This window comes from Urocitellus parryii, chromosome 4 (genome assembly GCF_045843805.1).
Source record: "Urocitellus parryii isolate mUroPar1 chromosome 4, mUroPar1.hap1, whole genome shotgun sequence".
Lineage (NCBI taxonomy): Eukaryota > Metazoa > Chordata > Mammalia > Rodentia > Sciuridae > Urocitellus > Urocitellus parryii.
The window spans coordinates 126,508,823-126,525,805 of NC_135534.1; the positions used below are offsets into that span (position 1 = coordinate 126,508,823).

At 35.1% G+C, this 16,983-nt stretch overlaps 1 protein-coding gene across 5 annotated transcripts in view; it reads left to right on the plus strand.

Annotated features, from left to right (window-relative positions):
- Positions 1-16,983, plus strand: part of Tut7 (terminal uridylyl transferase 7) — a 58,886-nt gene that overhangs the window by 23,930 nt on the left and 17,973 nt on the right. For all 5 annotated transcript variants that reach the window (XM_026404453.2, XM_026404455.2, XM_077796988.1 and 2 more), the window contains exons 12-22: positions 1,540-1,720; positions 3,091-4,187; positions 4,762-4,912; positions 6,245-6,331; positions 6,892-6,992; positions 9,042-9,099; positions 12,410-12,513; positions 13,399-13,488; positions 14,083-14,196; positions 14,371-14,448; positions 15,062-15,239. In XM_026404453.2, the coding sequence (XP_026260238.2) occupies positions 1,540-1,720; positions 3,091-4,187; positions 4,762-4,912; positions 6,245-6,331; positions 6,892-6,992; positions 9,042-9,099; positions 12,410-12,513; positions 13,399-13,488; positions 14,083-14,196; positions 14,371-14,448; positions 15,062-15,239 (2,239 nt within the window). The remainder of the gene's footprint in view (positions 1-1,539; positions 1,721-3,090; positions 4,188-4,761; positions 4,913-6,244; positions 6,332-6,891; positions 6,993-9,041; positions 9,100-12,409; positions 12,514-13,398; positions 13,489-14,082; positions 14,197-14,370; positions 14,449-15,061; positions 15,240-16,983) is intronic.

The following is a 16,983-nucleotide window of genomic DNA, read 5'->3' on the forward strand; positions in this document are numbered from 1 at the left end:
TCTATCAGTTCTGCCTTGTAAGTCTACCTACCAGATGACTTTATCTTACTCTAAGACCCTTTGTGGTTAAGATTTATCCATGAATAAACTACTATACCACTTGTTTTAAAGTCTGATTTAGTAAGTGTGATTGGAGACAAATTTGTATACTTAAGGAAAGAATTTTTTCAATGTGAATTATAAGACTAATGTGAAGAAAAAGCTATTTCTCTAAGTCCATTTAATACTTTTCTTTTATATTTTTATGTTCTTTGGAAAGGTTAGTCATGCTGCCATATCTGAAATTAAGTGAGCTCTAGACTTTGTAGAAGTTGCATATGCTATGGTGAGAAAAACAATGTATTGGGGTCAGAAGTTCTCACGCCACCTACAAGCAGTGCAACCTTCTGACAAGTCACGAAAACGTTTGGGGCTTTAGTTCCTTTTAACATGTGGACTTCTTCACTAGATTACCTTTAAGAGCATCTTACTGTTGTGACATTGTTTCAGTGATATATGAATTTCTTGTACTTAAAGACTACCTGAGTGAAAAAATACAGAAAGCAACCAAGTCTGCCAGATGCTTTCCCTTGTTTTTTATTTAATCCTCATAACTATCCTGTGTTATAGGTGGTATCATCCCTACTCTGCAGATAATGATAGCGACCATTTTTTGAACACTGTGTGCCAGGCACTGTGCTAAGCACTTTACAGACACTATCTCACTCAGTCCTCCCAACAACCCAATGAGGTGGGTACTATTATCCCCATTTGTCAGATGAGGAAACCAAGTCTTAGGTTATAGACATTGATCAGGATCATACACGGCTAGTACTTGGCAGAGTTTGGATTTCAAACTAAGATTGTTCCAATTCCAAAGCCGGTTCACTTAGCCATTGTGCAATACTGCCAGTCTGAGAATGAAAACACTAAATTACAGAGCAATCAAGAGCTATGAAATGGCAGAATCACTGTTTGGGCCCTTCCCTCCCCCATTCTGATTTCTGTGTATTTCCCAAAATATTATAGGAAGTATGTTATTTGAACTTGTCAAGTCAGTGACTGTAGAACTAGTATCAATTTCTTTTATAGTTATTTGACTTTAATTGCCACTGGCAGATTTAGTGTACTTATGTAGCATATCAGGGCAATGAGAGTATTGGTTTTCTTTTTCTCTGTCTTTAGCTACTACATTTTCATGTATCCATATAAAGGTGCCTTCCAGCAGCAGTAACAGGTGAAGGTCCATGCTGAGAGTATTAGCAAACTGTGCAAGGTCCTATCCACCTATTATTAAAATTTCAAAATTCGGTGCTGTCTGATTAATTAAAATTGGTCCTGTCTGTTCCATGGTACTGACTAGATTTTAACCTACCCAAATGTCAGGGATGCAGTGAAGTTTTGCTATTTTCCCACATACAGAGTGATTTGTCTAGATGTCAAATTTCTATCTTTGCTCAGATTTTCCAGGTTTTTTAATTTAATGCTCAAATGATCTTTAATTTTTCAGATTGAGCCAACACCTGAAGTAACCAATATATTTCTCTTTGATATTAATAGGTATCATTAATATTTGATACAAAACACCAGCCTTCAGTACCAGTTGGGCAGCTCTGGGTGGAACTGCTGCGATTCTATGCTTTAGAATTTAATTTGGCTGATTTAGTGATCAGTATCCGTGTCAAAGAATCAATATCTCGAGAATCAAAGGATTGGCCCAAAAAGCGCATTGCCATTGAAGGTATCTCAAAATGTTTATTCTTTTTTTCTTTTATTATTTTTTTTAAGGTACCAGTCTAACAGCATGCTTTTATTTCAGTCTCTTTTCAGCTCCTACTTGTAAGGTAGGCCTGACCTCAAAGGTGAACTAAATAATTAAGATCTTGCATGTGTTACAGTGAGTCATCTGAAAGGATTAAAAGGTTTATCCTGAGTTTTTGAAGAACTATAATGAAATATTTTAATTTTTAAGCAACTTGAATAATGGTTAGCTGAGTTCTTGCTTTCTTTGTGAATTGCTTAACAACTTAAATGCTTAATGTTTTTTCCCAGTGATCTGAGTTTCCCTTTCCTGCTGTTCTCACTCCTGGATTTTTAAATTCAGTCCTTTCGTGGGTTATTGTTAATATTGTTTAGTTTTGCAGAGATGAGAAAAATACTTTTTCTTGTGAAGACTGACATTCTTAGTTGGATAACTCTCCAGTAAAGGGAACAGATAATTTTTTTTTAAGTAGTAATCAGTAACTTACTCATTAAAAACACATTTTTAGTGAGGGCTTCTTTAACTGAAGTCACTATATGAAAGACACACTGATGTGCCCTGTAGATGTCATTAAATGGACTATCTCTTCTCAGCTTTGCAAAGTCAGGAGGTTGAAACCCCTCTAGAAATCTTAATTCTCCTCCTTTAATAATTTACAGAATTTCCTAAATGGAATTCTCTTATTTTTGCTTGATTTTTTTTTCAAGCTTTATGTTGCATAAGAGGGTTTTTTGCAATTTGCATAAATTCTGTGTGCAGTCATGGGGATCTCACATTTTTAAACCCTCCCCTGCAGTTTCTCTGGCTCAGCTCTTCTGGCCAATTGCCTAACCTGCTGGAGTTCTAGGGGAGGAGAAAAGATTGAGAGAAGTGGTGTCTCCTCCTGGTGCCTCCCTCTCGCCCCTGAAATTCAGTCCAGCCAATTCAGTGATGGGGCTTCCCAGGGCAGAAGAGTGGAGGTAAGCTCAACAAACCACAGGGCTTGGCTGAGTGGGGAGGCAGAGCACTCAGCAGCAAAGCCTATAGGGAAGACCTGACTTCCTGAGGGCACGATAAACACACTAATGACATCTTTCCTACCACCGCAGTCACAGCAGAATAGGGAAGGGGTACTGGTTCTGTACAGGATGGGTTCTCTTCGTAGAACAGATGTTTCAGAAAACATTGCTTTTTGTTCTTATACTGTGTCATATTCTCTACCTGCATTTTTTCTTTTTTTAAGCATATAAGATGTAAACTTCACTGTTGTTTATTTGTTATCTATTTTTATTTGCAGCAGGCTAATTTTTAGAGCATGAAATAGAAATATATTAAGTGGTATATTTGTTTTTTCATTATTATTGTTACAGATCCCTACTCTGTTAAAAGAAATGTGGCAAGGACCCTAAATAATCAACCTGTCTTTGAATATATACTTCACTGTTTAAGGACGACATATAAATATTTTGCTCTTCCACACAAACTTGCAAAATCCAGCCTTCCAAAGCCTCTGAGCACAGTTACAAGTATTTCAGAACATTTTAAAGAAGTAATAAATCATGATCCAGATGTGCAAGCAAAAGACGATAAGCTCAACAATTCCGTTTTGGCTCAAGGCCCTGGTGCTACTACCATTTCAACTGAAAATGCATGCAAGGCACAGCCACTTTCTCTTAAAGAGACTGCTGAAAGCTGTGGAAGCCCACCAGCTGAAGAAATTGGAAATGTACACATCAGGAAATGCACACATCTGGGAAACTCCAGCTGTATCCAGGCAGAAGTCAATTGTGATAATTATGAGGATATTAAAGTACACCATCAAGAAACTGGAAGTAAAGATGAGAAAGAGAAAATCAGAAAGAAGGGAAAGCATCCTTTGACTGCTGATGACCCTGGTATAAGCAGTAATGAGTGTGGAGAACTTACAATTGGCAGCAGCCCATGTAATTATGAGACAGATAGCATTTTGAATTTAGAAGGCCTCCAAAGTCCTACAGCCAAAGTGTGTGATGGATTTGCTACTTTTGATAACAAGATTGATCTTGATGAAGAAAGTGTAGAAGGTACTGATGAGCTAGAAGACTCTTTAAACCACTTTGTCCCTTTAGTCCAGTGTCAAACATCTGAAATCATTCACTTTGATGAAGAAGAGGAGGAAGATGAAGAGGAGGAGGAAGAACCCAGGCTCACCATTAACCAAAGGGAAGATGAGGTTGGCATTGCTAATGAAGATGAGCTGGACAATACCTATACTGGATCAGGTGATGAAGATGCTCTTTCTGAAGAGGATGATGAATTAGTTGAGCCGGCTAAATATGAAGACTTGAAAGAATGTGAAAAAAATGTAGATGGAGCTCTACTTATGGAACTTAATAAAATAAATTTTAAAGAAGAAGAGGAAAATTCACCAGTGGACCAGTCTGATTTCTTCTATGAATTTAGTAAACTTATCTTCACCAAAGGCAAGGTAATCAGGAGACTTTAAACAATTTTAATACATGTAATTTCAATTTTCAAACACAAGAACATAATTCTCCCTGTTTTGGGTGTGGTTAAGAAGTTTTGCCTTTGTCCTAATACAGCCACTTGATTCATTTCCTTCCACTTTACATTCCTTCCAATCAGATTTGTAGGAATCTGCATAGGAGGAATGGAAAGCTGATAGTAACTATCCTTTTCTCCTGATGACATCATAAGGATGCTTCTCTCTCAGATCATTTAATGGCTTCATTTCTTTGGAAAGTGAAGAGTAGGCTTTGTACTTCAAAAATAAAAAAGATCCAGGCATATAATTTCAGCCACTCAAGGGGCTGAGACAGGAGGGATTGTAAGTTCAAAGCCTGCCTCAGCAACTTAGCAAGGACCTAACCAACTTAATGAGACCATGTCTCAAAATGAAAAGTAAAAAGGGCTGGGGATGTTACTCAGTAGTTAAGTGCTCCTAGGTTCAATCTGCAAGACCAAAAAAAAAAAAAAATCTAAATCCCATTATTTGGCAAATAAAGTTTTCAGTGTTATTTTGCTTTGCCATATTCCTACAGTCTCCCACAGTTGTGTGCAGCTTATGCAAACGAGAGGGTCATCTAAAGAAGGACTGTCCTGAAGACTTCAAAAGAATCCAGCTGGAACCTTTGCCACCACTAACACCCAAGTTTTCAAATATCTTAGATCAAGTTTGTTTCCAGTGTTACAGTAAGTTATTCACATTTCTTTTCATTTGTCAGAAAAGTAAATTGTCCTTTTGTTGTTGTTGTAGTTGTTACTGGAAATTGAACCCAGGTCTTCAAGCACCCAGGGGTGCTTTACCACTGAGCCATATTCCTGGTCCTTTTTATTTTTTCTATTGAGACCCTTGCTAAATTAAGGGTCACTCTTAAGTTGCTGAGGATGGCTTTGAATTTGAGATCCTCTTGCTTCAGTGTGACATGCAGGTCCCATTTGGGACACACAATAAGTAGTCATTAAAGAAAGAAGGAAGGAATATCTTTTTAAGTTGTTTGTTTTTTCTGTTTTATTTGTGTTGCAGATTGAACCCAGGGCTTTCCACGTGCTTAACTCATGCTTTATCACTGAACTACTTAATCTTAAGACTTTTTAAGTCTTAAGATTAAAATACTATATTAGCTTTTCCAACTAATAGATTACATTCCTTGAAATGTTTTCCTAGATGCATTTTTCATGACCAGAAGTATTCTCTCACAAAGGAATAACTGTACATATTGCCCCCTCCCTTGGGGAGCAGTAAATCTTCTTCAGAGATTTGCAAGGCATGATAAAAGCAATGTTTAAGCGAAGAAACTTGTTTTTATATCTTTAATCCAACAGCTCCAAAATTTGAGCACAGAATCCTTTTTAGTTAACATTAATTCATAGTGCACACAATATGACAGCCCTTTAAGGAAGAGTAGAGTTTGGGGGAGCATTGGTATAGAGAGGTTTCAAGTCCTACAATGAGAAAATTTTGCAATAGAGACATTTTACTGCTTAGAATGGAGAACTTAATGCTTCATATTGCTACATCCTGAGGTGTCCATCTATGCTGAAAAATAATTTTTTAAAAACTTTCGAGATATTATCAAAAGCCTTCTCAAATTTCTAGACTCAATGATCCTCCCACCTCAGCTTCCTGAATAACCAGGACTACGGTGTGCACCATCATGCCTGGCTGCCAGGGATTTAAAAATGGAAACAAAATCTTTTTGGTGGTTTAAATCTATAAAAGAAAACTAGGTTCTCTTTAGGAAAAAATATGGACATGCTCACAAATTTTTGGATTCGCTCTTTGAGGTCTCTGTAAAAAACCCAGGTACAGAGCCTCTCTAAATTAGTTTTCATTTTAAGAGTAGTTCTTTCTAATAGACTCTTCTGTTAAAGAAACAAAAGATTATTTTATATTACAAAAGTTATCTAGGCAAAGGCACAAAAATTAGGGTGTTTTCTTTAAACCTTAGAAGTCTTACTTTCAGCTTTTTCAAAAAAAAAGTCATCAATCTTTTTCTCAATGTGTCTATTTATTTTAAACAGAGGATTTTTCTCCAACTATTTTAGAAGATCAGGCTCGTGAACATATCCGGCAAAACTTAGAAAGTTTCATAAAACAGGACTTTCCAGGTAAATGATATATTTTTTTTAATCCTTAAAAAAAGGTAATGTGACCTTCCTTTCAAAAGAGTACATGTATTATGAGCATAATAATTTTGAGAATAACATCTTGCAATGGTTGTGGGTTTGGAGTTTCAGTTGCTTTGTGATATACCTAGGATGGTCTTTGTTGCACCAAATCCTGGTTTGTGAACAGAAAAGAAAGTACAGTGCAGGGATTCCACCTCTTGGGTCCCCTTCTTCCTCCGGGAGAATATTACATTTGTAATCAGAGTTCACACCTCTAAAATATGCATTTATTTAGAAAGGAGTGATACATTATTAAATGTGTTGAAATGATCTCCATTTTGTTTGAAATGTCACCTAGTAATCTTTCATGATATATACAGCTTGTATATTAAAGTAAACTTGGAAAAAATATTTTTAAAATAAATAAATAGTTAATAAAAAATTATTATGAGATTGGATAGTTAACACCTGGGTATATTTGATTCATGAGAGGGTCATTTTGGTCAAAATATTAAATGTACTCAGGTAATTAGTTATTACTTTTCATATATCCCTAACAGGAACTAAATTGAGCTTGTTTGGCTCCTCCAAAAATGGATTTGGTTTTAAGCAGAGTGACCTTGACGTCTGTATGACAATTAATGGACATGAAACTGCTGAGGTACAGTGACCACATAAAACTTGCATTTGCTGTGGCAGTGTGATTTGAACTATCTTGACTGATGGTACAGCTTGGTATTTTCCAAATTTATCAAGGCATGCCATATGGAGTGTGCCATTTGGCACACCCTCTAGCCAAATACATTAAACTTAGAGGTGAATATGAAGAATAGATTGTCTTGTACTTTCAACTTTTAGTATGAAGTAGATTTGAAAGTGACCACTGGGAATTCTACAAAGCCAAACCAGCTTTCCTGGTGTTCCATTGGCCTGGCTACTAGACTGACCTGGATATGCATATCTATACGTTATCTATAAGGTTTTTATTTTGTTTTTGTTTTAAATCAGGCAGGCAGTGTGGTATAAATGATGAGTGCTACCTTTATAGTCCAAAGACCTGGATTTGAGACAACTTGGTTTTTTCAGTACCTAAACATGTGGTCTTTGGTCCATAGCTATAAAATGGAAATAATAACTTCTATCTCTTGCTTTAGGAGATCATAGTGCACATCAGCTTGGTTTTTATATGTCAGGAGATAGCAAATTTTGGCCTATGGGCTGAATTCAGCTCACAGCCTGTTTTTGTAAATAAAGTTGTATTAGAACAGAGCCACACCCATTCATTTATGTATTGTCTATTTAGTTTGTGTGTGTGTGTGTGTGTGTGTGTGTGTGTGTGTGTGGTGCTGGGAATCGAACCCAGTGGCTCAGTGCCTCACGCATGCTAAGTAAGCACTCTACCATTGAGTCATAACCCCCAACCCTATGTTTTGTCTATGTCTGTTTCTCTACATGACTGGGAGTTTAATACTTATAACACATGCTTATGTGGCTCACAAAACAGAACAAATTTGTCAGCCTCTGATGTATATAGGAAGGCACTTATATAAAAATTATATAAATTCTGAGATGTGCTGAGTTCCTATTCGTTTTTGTTTGTTTTGTTTATTTCTGTTTTTATTATTTTTATTTTTGATAAGTGGTGCTGAGGGACTTGAACATGCCAAATAAGGGCTCTTACCTCTTAGCTACACCCCAAGTCCCTATTTTTTAAATTTGTAACAGTAGCCCAAAGGCTCTATATCCAGAAGAGTGCTGCTACTGTTCTCAAGAGCTTTCTTTGCCTTCCTTTCGAGTTCACATTTTGAAGATGTAACAGATTTGGAAAAAAGGACAAAAATGATCTGCCCAGAATTTGGTAAATAAAATGAATAAGCAAGATTAGGTCTTCTGTATGGAACAACCCTATTATACAACCTCAAGATTAATTAATTAATTTTTTAAGAGAGAGAGAATTTCTTAATATTTATTTTTTTTTAGTTTTTGGTGGACACAACATCTTTAGTTTATTTGTATGTGGTGCTGAGGATCGGACCCAACGCCCCACGCATGCCAGGCGAGCGCGCTACCGCTTGAGCCACATCCCCAGCCCGAGATTAATTTTTTTTAACCTAGTATATAAACTAATTTTGAAGGCATTTCTAAAGTGAAATTCCAAATATGTTCTGGGATGTGTACAGTCATCAAAAGGGCTTACATTGATAGGGACTGTGAATGTGTTTTTAAGTATGAATTATTAGAAATATTATTTGCTATATTACCTTAATTTTCTGCATTATAATTTTGGCTAGTCCAGTGGGGAAATAATGTGAGCTTAATCACTATCCACAGCAAGTTATCAACTCTTAAACTATAATTAAGATTTTACCTGGAATTAATAAGATGAGGCATAGAAGCCCCTTATATACTCTGGCACATAGGGTACTTCTGAGAGAGATAATTACATAGCAAAAAAATGGAAGTCCTCATCCATGGTTCAGAGACTTTTCAAGAAGCTCTCAGTCCATGGCTTCCTGACTAATTTTAACCTTTTTTACACCTTCAAAAGCAATTAGAACATAGGATGTGTGGCAGTTTTTGCATATTTAGAATATTTCCTATGGATATTGACTGACTCTCAACTAAAAGAGAAAAACATATAATGAGTTTCATTATATCTGAAGAACCTGTCTTACAATTTTGATTAATATGTGTGTCATCTTTGTTGCAGGGGTTGGACTGTGTAAGAACTATTGAAGAATTGGCAAGAGTCCTTAGAAAACATTCAGGTACCTCTAAATATTTGTTTCGAAAAATACTATAACTTTTTTAGTGTTTTGTATTCTTAGAATTTATTTTTATTAATTTTTTTATTTTTTAGTTGTAGGTGGACACAATATCTTTATTTCGTTTTTATGTGGTGCTGAGGTTTGAACCTAGTGCCTCACGTGTGCTAGACAAGCACTCTATCACTGAGCCATAACCTCAGCCCCATGTACTTATAATATATTAATGCCTATAAAACAATATAGTGACTCATTTTATAAAATACTTACAGTATTAGTGTCCTTAAAAAATATCATGATTAAGTATGAAAGACTGAGGAGTTGGTGATAATTTGTGTACATATTGTTCCCTAGCTGAGTTTTGTGTGTGTGTGTGTGTGTGTGTGTGTGTGTGTTCCCCCCAAGACAAAGTATATACCAGACAGGAAATTTTGGAAATCATTTTACGTATTGATTTCATATAAATCAAAGTATAGAAATTATTAAAACCTCATAAGTGTAGTGAGGAGCATCTTGGCCTAGGCAATTGCATTCACAGCTGTTCTGTTCGTCAAGCTATTATAACCCTGAGCCAGGGTTCACTTTGCTTGATCTGTTTTATCAATAAATTAAGAAAAGTGAGAAATCATTTACAACTGTAAAATATATGGATTTTTAAATTGTTTGCAGAGCTAAAATGCCATTAACATATTCTTTTGCTAGTGGGGCATCTATCAATGCTATGTAAACCTGAGAGTCCAAGAGTGATACCAAGAATTAAGCAAAATTGTAAGGAATTATTTGAAAGAAGTTGAGGACTAAACCTTAATTTCAGTGGGTAGAAAATAAAGACTGAACATTGGAGCTTTGGAGTTGATAAAATAGAACCAGTTTGATTTACTATGAATAAATGCTTGGACAAGGTTCTATGTATTATAGTGGCCAATGGTGTCTAATTCCTGAATGGGAAGGAGTTGGAGAAAATGGTTTGTCTAATTTAGAGGTGATAGAGAAAAGTATTTGGTAGATATTCTGAAATCAGACTCTTCTGTGGGGTGTTTTGTTTTTGTGTTAAAGGGAATTGAATTAAAGGGCAGTCTACCACTGAGCTATATTCTCAGCCCTTTTCATTTTTTATTTTTATTTTTAATGTTTTTACTAGTTGCTCAAAACATTACAATGATCTTGACATATCATACATTTGATTCAAATGGGGTACATAATCTCATTTTTTATTTTGAGAAATGTTCTAAGTTGCTACGGCTGGTTTACAACTTGCCATCCTCCTTCCTCGGCCTCCCAAGTAGCTGGGCCTGGCTCTTTGTTTTTTTTGTTTCAGTTTTTAAAATTTTTTGTTTTGTGATGCTGGGGATTGAACTCAGGGCCTTCTGCATCTAAAGCAGGTACTGTTTTTTTGTGTGTGTGGTACTGGGGATTTATCCCAATTGATCCCACAGCCTTGTTAGCAGCCCCTCCCCCACCACCCGGCTTTAAATCCTGGTTTCCCATTTTCAGGCTGTGTGATCCCAATACCTCACTCAGCCTCATTATAAACACCCAGTTCCTCATCTGTATAGCACCGTATATTCTGAGTATTCAGTAAATCCAAGCTTCCTTACTTCTCTTCCCTGTTAATATAAGTTAGTTTTCTCTGTTTCCCACACAGATCTATCTTTCTTTCTTTTAATATTTTTAGTTGTAGATGGACATAATACCTTTATTTTGTTTATTTAATTTTATGTGGTGCTGGGGATTGAACCCAGGGCCTCACACTTGCTAGGCAAGCTCTACCACTGAACTACAACCTCAGCCCGTTACAGACTTTTCATCCTGAAATTACTTTTACCATTTACATGCTTTTTACCTGAGTTCTTTTATTTATATTTATTTTTTTTAGTTGGACACAATAGCTATATTTTTATTTATTTATTTTATGTGGTGCTGAGAATCAAACCCAGAGCGTCACACGTGCTAGGCAAGTGCTCTGCTGCTAAGCCGCAATCCCCAGCATCACAAAACCCCAGCCCCTTTACCTAAGTTCTGTAATGTGATAACTGTATATCTGCCCTTTAAACATCACCACTTAGCACTCTCAGGAAATTCATACTCCTACATATCAGAATAGACTCATTTTTCTCTTTACTTCCTTCCTTCTATTGGTTCCACCACTGCTACCTGCCCTTCCTTCTGAATCCTCTTTCTAGATTTTCAACATTGTTATCTTTAGAATCACCAAATTGGATGAAGTGATTATTAGTCTGACATAGTCTATTCAGAAGAAGTTTGGAATCATTTGTGCCTTGTTTGAATCCTCGGTTCACCATTTACCAATTGTATGTTCCTAAGTGGATTTCTGTGGGTCTCTGTTTCCTCATCTGTAAGATGATGGTACTCAATCTAAGTTTGTGAAATACTCTTTGCATGCCCCTGGTAACACATTTTGTACTCAGAAAATAGTAACTCTTACTGTTAACAGCCCTTCTCCTCCTTAACATTTCTCCTCCCCATCCTGTCATAGAGACTCAAGCATGACTTGCTTTCTCTCTGTATTTCCATTCTACCTTGATAGTTGAGGCCCAGATGTTTTTTTTATAAGGGGCTGTCTTGCGTTCCATTGTCTCCAGTGCATCCATTGCTGAGGCATTGTTTAAATAAAGATTGTCAGTGATTTTTCCTCACACCAGTTTGTTGACTTCTCTTTATCTCTAAATGTCATTCTTAGCATGGTATATAGGGCTCTGGGTTCTTCCCAATTTCTTTCTCATCTCTCTTTATTCATGTTCCTTTCCCTCAATTTATTCTACTGCCTGCATAATTCCTTGTAAGATCTCTCGAGCCATTCTGTTTCAGATGTCTGCCCTTTCTGAGTATAGTTTTTCTTGCCTGGTAAATCCTCTCAACCTACACACTATCATTTGCACATTCTTTTCCTTCAAAGGCTAGATCAGGTAATTTCCTTCTCTTACTGAAATTGATTGCTTCCTGTTACCTTCATAACTTCTTGCTCCATGATGAGTAGCTTGTTTCAAAGGATTCAGGTGATTGCCCATAGGGTTTCTTCCAAATTACATACAGTCATGAAGAGAATAGACAAAACACGTACTGCAGATACTGTAGTTGTTTCCTCTGTTTTGGTGTTTATCAAACTAACAATCTCACATACATGCATGCACACGCATACACACACAAAAGGTCCTCTAAGTTCTAATTCAATACAGTGAAACAAGCCTAAGTTATGTTGCATCATTTATGTTTATGTTGAAGTATTAGCTTACAAACCATTTTTTATTCCCAGCTACTGTATTTAATCATACTATCTTATTTCCCAATCTAGGTCTGAGAAACATCTTACCTATTACAACAGCAAAGGTGCCAATTGTGAAGTTCTTCCATTCAAGAAGTGGTCTGGAAGTAGATATCAGTTTGTATAACACATTGGTAAGATTTTTTTCAGGGCTTTTTCTTTAAAAAGATTAAAAAGAATAACTGCCCCCCTTTAAAAATCTCAAGTTAAATGAGCCATTTATTTCATGTTACTTATTCTTTGGAGAGATTTTTATGAGTACTTGCTGTGTGCTTGATCATGTTCTGAGGATAGGGATAGAGAATTTAGTTAATATGAATATTTACTTGAGCTGGAGAAGTAGGTCAATGATAGAGCACTTGCCAGTATGCATAAGACCCTGGCTTCCATCCCCAGTGCCACAAAAATTTTTAAAAACAAAGTATGCTATTCAACAGTTGGGGGAAAGAAATAAAAATAAAATATATATATATTTTTTTATATATATATATTTATATATTGTGTATATATATATATACATACACACACACACATATTACTATTCTCTTCACTTAAAATGAGATCAGAGTGGCAAGCTTTTTTGTTTGGTTTGAATTTTGTGGTAATTTTGTGGTGGTGGTGGTGTTTTTGGAGAGAACTATGTAACCATGGTGTCAGTCTTGCTGCAGGATTTTACAAAATTTTTCTTGTCCTTGAGATAATTTAATTGAAATAATGCCATGGAGCAAAGAGAAACTTTATATTTACTTAAAGGAAACTAGTTTATTTTAATAGCTCCTTATTTTCTAGAACTTCAAAGTAAGGACATATTAACATAATGGAAGTCATCAGAACATGTTACTATAATTCTTTGTTTTTATCTAGTAAATTAACAAAGTGTGTCTTTGAAAAGAAAAGGTAATCTCAATCTAAATATGTTCTTCCTAAAATTAATTGCAAGTGACCATTTCCAGAATATTTCAGCTTAAAATATTTTTCTTCTAATTGATAGCCTTATAGTGTAATTTCCTTTTTAACAGGCCCTTCATAACACAAGGCTTTTATCTGCTTACTCAACCATTGATCCCAGAGTGAAATATCTGTGCTATACCATGAAAGTATTTACAAAGGTGAGTAAGCTTCTTGTTGTGATTTGTCAGGAAATTGCATTGCATCTTCAAATCTTGTTGAAAACAAAATCTGTATTTTTTAATGACAAATAACCATGTCAGATGCTTCCTGTAACTTTGAGAAGCCCTATACAGGCAACTAAATTTTTGTTGTCTTAAATTTTACATAATAATCTGATCTTGCTTCTGGTTAATAGTTCACTGCTTCATTGGGTTCAGTTTGGTTTGAATTGGGTTGGTTCATTTCATTGGGATATTTTAGATTTTGACAGTGTGATTTTTAGAAAAGGTAGAGGGTGGGATCTCAGGGAAATCCACAGAGGAAAAGGACTGAGGGGTGAGCGGGAAGGAAGGGAAAGTGTTGGGGAGTGATATTGGGCAAATCATATTATAGGTGTGTGTGTATATATATAAAACAGTTCCCATCATTATATACAACTGTGATGTGCCAATTTAAAAAAACGGTGGGGAAAAATGTGATTTTTATATTAGTTCCCCAAATGAATATCTTATTTTTAGTGATTATAGGATGGCTGCAAATTTAGTAGAAAACACTAGTGATCTTCCTTTGTCTTGCATTTTCCTCCACTTTAGATGTGTGATATTGGTGATGCATCTAGAGGCAGCTTATCATCATATGCATACACTCTTATGGTGCTATATTTCCTCCAGCAGAGGAATCCGCCAGTCATTCCTGTTCTTCAAGAGGTATTCGTTAAAGAACTTGTATTTCTCTTCTATAAAGCTGGGTGATCTCTCAGCCCTCTTCCTTCTCTAAAAGTCTGTGGCTCTGTAGTTAAATTTTAAACTATTTTCCTAGAAGTTTTTGTATCAATGCATTAAGTTTATAATCCATACTAATAGTTTAAAAATTAATTTCAGATATACAAAGGTGAAAAGAAACCTGAAATATTTGTTGATGGCTGGAATATTTATTTTTTTGATCAAATAGATGAACTGGTACGTATTTTAAGAGTAAAGATTTTCCTACATCCTTACTAAAATTTAGCTATACTGTGCTATAATGTAGGTGGTCAACAACAATATTATTGCTTGTAACATTTATTTATATGATAATAATGAAAAATAACATTACAGATGTGTTCTTTGAAGAGAAAATATTTTTATTAAGCCAGGTGAGTTTCTAGGCACTATTCTGGTATTTCCGTAATGCCTGATAATTTCAAATGGTTAGGTAACTTTATTACATGGGAACAAATATTTCCTCTGTGATTCTGTACCAATAATTTGGTAAGGTTTTATTGAGATATAGAGACCTAATAATTCAGGTATCACCAAGGATCTTAGAATTTATTTCTGAATTTTCCTGCTGACATGTTCCGAGATATGTCACTGAAAACTCATGTCACTTTAAACTCTGAGCTCTTTCTATCTTCAAGTCACAGAGCAGAAATTATAATAAATTCATTTAAGTTATATAATTACATTTTGATGTATTTAAACTCTTAGGTAATTAGAAACAACTCCAAATTTACTTCCTAAGATGCAAATGAATATAGATATTAACACTTTGTTCTAGAGCATGATATCCTGTGTTCCCTTCTTTTTCTAGCCTATCTATTGGCCAGAATATGGAAAAAATACAGAATCTGTTGGGCAACTGTGGTTGGGACTTCTTCGTTTCTACACAGAGGAATTTGATTTTAAAGAACATGTTATTAGCATCAGGAGAAGAAGTCTGCTTACAACATTTAAGAAACAGTGGACTTCAAAATACATTGTTATTGAAGGTACAAGTAGAATTAAACTTCAAACTGAATAGAACAGAGAGTTTGAACTATGAACACTTTTGTTCTTCCTCCTAACAGTTCTGGGGCCTTTATGAGTTGCTGCCTGGATGTGCAGTATACTCCTCCTGCTCTCATGACCTCATATGGACCTCTCACAAGTGTAAAAGGCTTTGTTTAGCATGAAAAATCTTTTATCATTGTTGACCATATATTGGAGAATAATAGTAGTAAAGGGAATGTAAAATAGCGGGACTTTTAAAACCTTACTAATTGAGGGTGTGAGGGTGCCATCAAGTTCTTTTTATCAATAGCAATAAAGATCTTGAAAATTAATTACATAAATATTGACATTTATTTTAATTTTTGAAGCCTTATTATCATGCTTTTTTTACATTACTTTCAGATGAGTTATAAATAATAAGCTAAACTGTATATAGAGAGAATATTCATGATTATATAACCATGATTATATAACCTATTCTAGAATTAAGAAATTTCAATTGTAGCAGTACTAATGTTTTTAACTATATAATAGCTAATATAGTAATAATCTAATTCTACTATACCAAGCAAACAACCAAAAATACCACACATACTACAAACATCACCAGCATGACCAGACTGACCACGAGGGTAATATTCTCATAGCAGTTATTGTTATAGGGTTAAGTTGAGTAAAGAGGAAACTGTTAGTCTAAATTCCAATATGATACATCTAAGATATTTCCATTAGAAGCATAATGGGCTAGCAGAAGGGTGCCTCTTTACTCCTTTTGCCCATACAGTGTACATGTGATCCTACATTTTCTCAATGACAGTTTCCCTCAAAAAGGGTCCTTTCATTTTTCTTTCTTTGCTTGAATATTGTTTCAGGCATGTTAAATATTTATGCATAATGTCTAAATTATGAAAGATTGCATGCATATGGCAGTTTAGATCATCTATTAAGTAGTGGTTGGATTTAGAAATAATATATGTACTTCCATTTCATGCATTCAAACCTCATACACATCTTTAACATCTGCATCCTTTTCATCACTGCTGCCACTTTATGCATCATCTAAGAATATTTCAGAACACATCATATATATAGCTATCTAAGATGTTTGAGGCGCAGACATTTAAGAAGATATGGACTGTATTGCTTAAAGATGCATCATCCTATACTATACGATCTAAATATTATTTTAGCATACAGTATTTTTTAATATACATAAAGACATTTTATAGATCAGTTACTACATTTCACTCTTCAGCATACAGATTAAACTGCCACCTGCTGGAGCATTCCCATATGTACTTTAAAAAGAACATGCCAAGAATTTTGTCTTTTGGTTGAGTCAACATTCATTTTGATGAAAATAGCAAATTGACCATAACATGTAAGACAAATAGCTAGACCATTACAGGTACTTCCCAAAGCTCAATTGCCTATTAATGTTCAAATAGACAATAATGTTAGCATGTCCTTTTCTGTTTGTTTATAAATGAGTCTGCTTCTTAGTAATATTAGAAATGTTTTGTAAAAGTAATCTGTAAATAATAATAATAATTCATGTTACTTTTTTGGTCTTTCCATGCCATATGAGCAAATAAACTATTTACACTAGTTTTTTTTTTAATGATATGGGAGTTTTTACATGCAGCTTTTACTGGAAATTATTTTTATTGGAAATTGTTTCCTAAGATCCAAGTAGTCACTCATATGCCACTGGGCAGGTGTATGTGTCTTTGTGTATTTTAA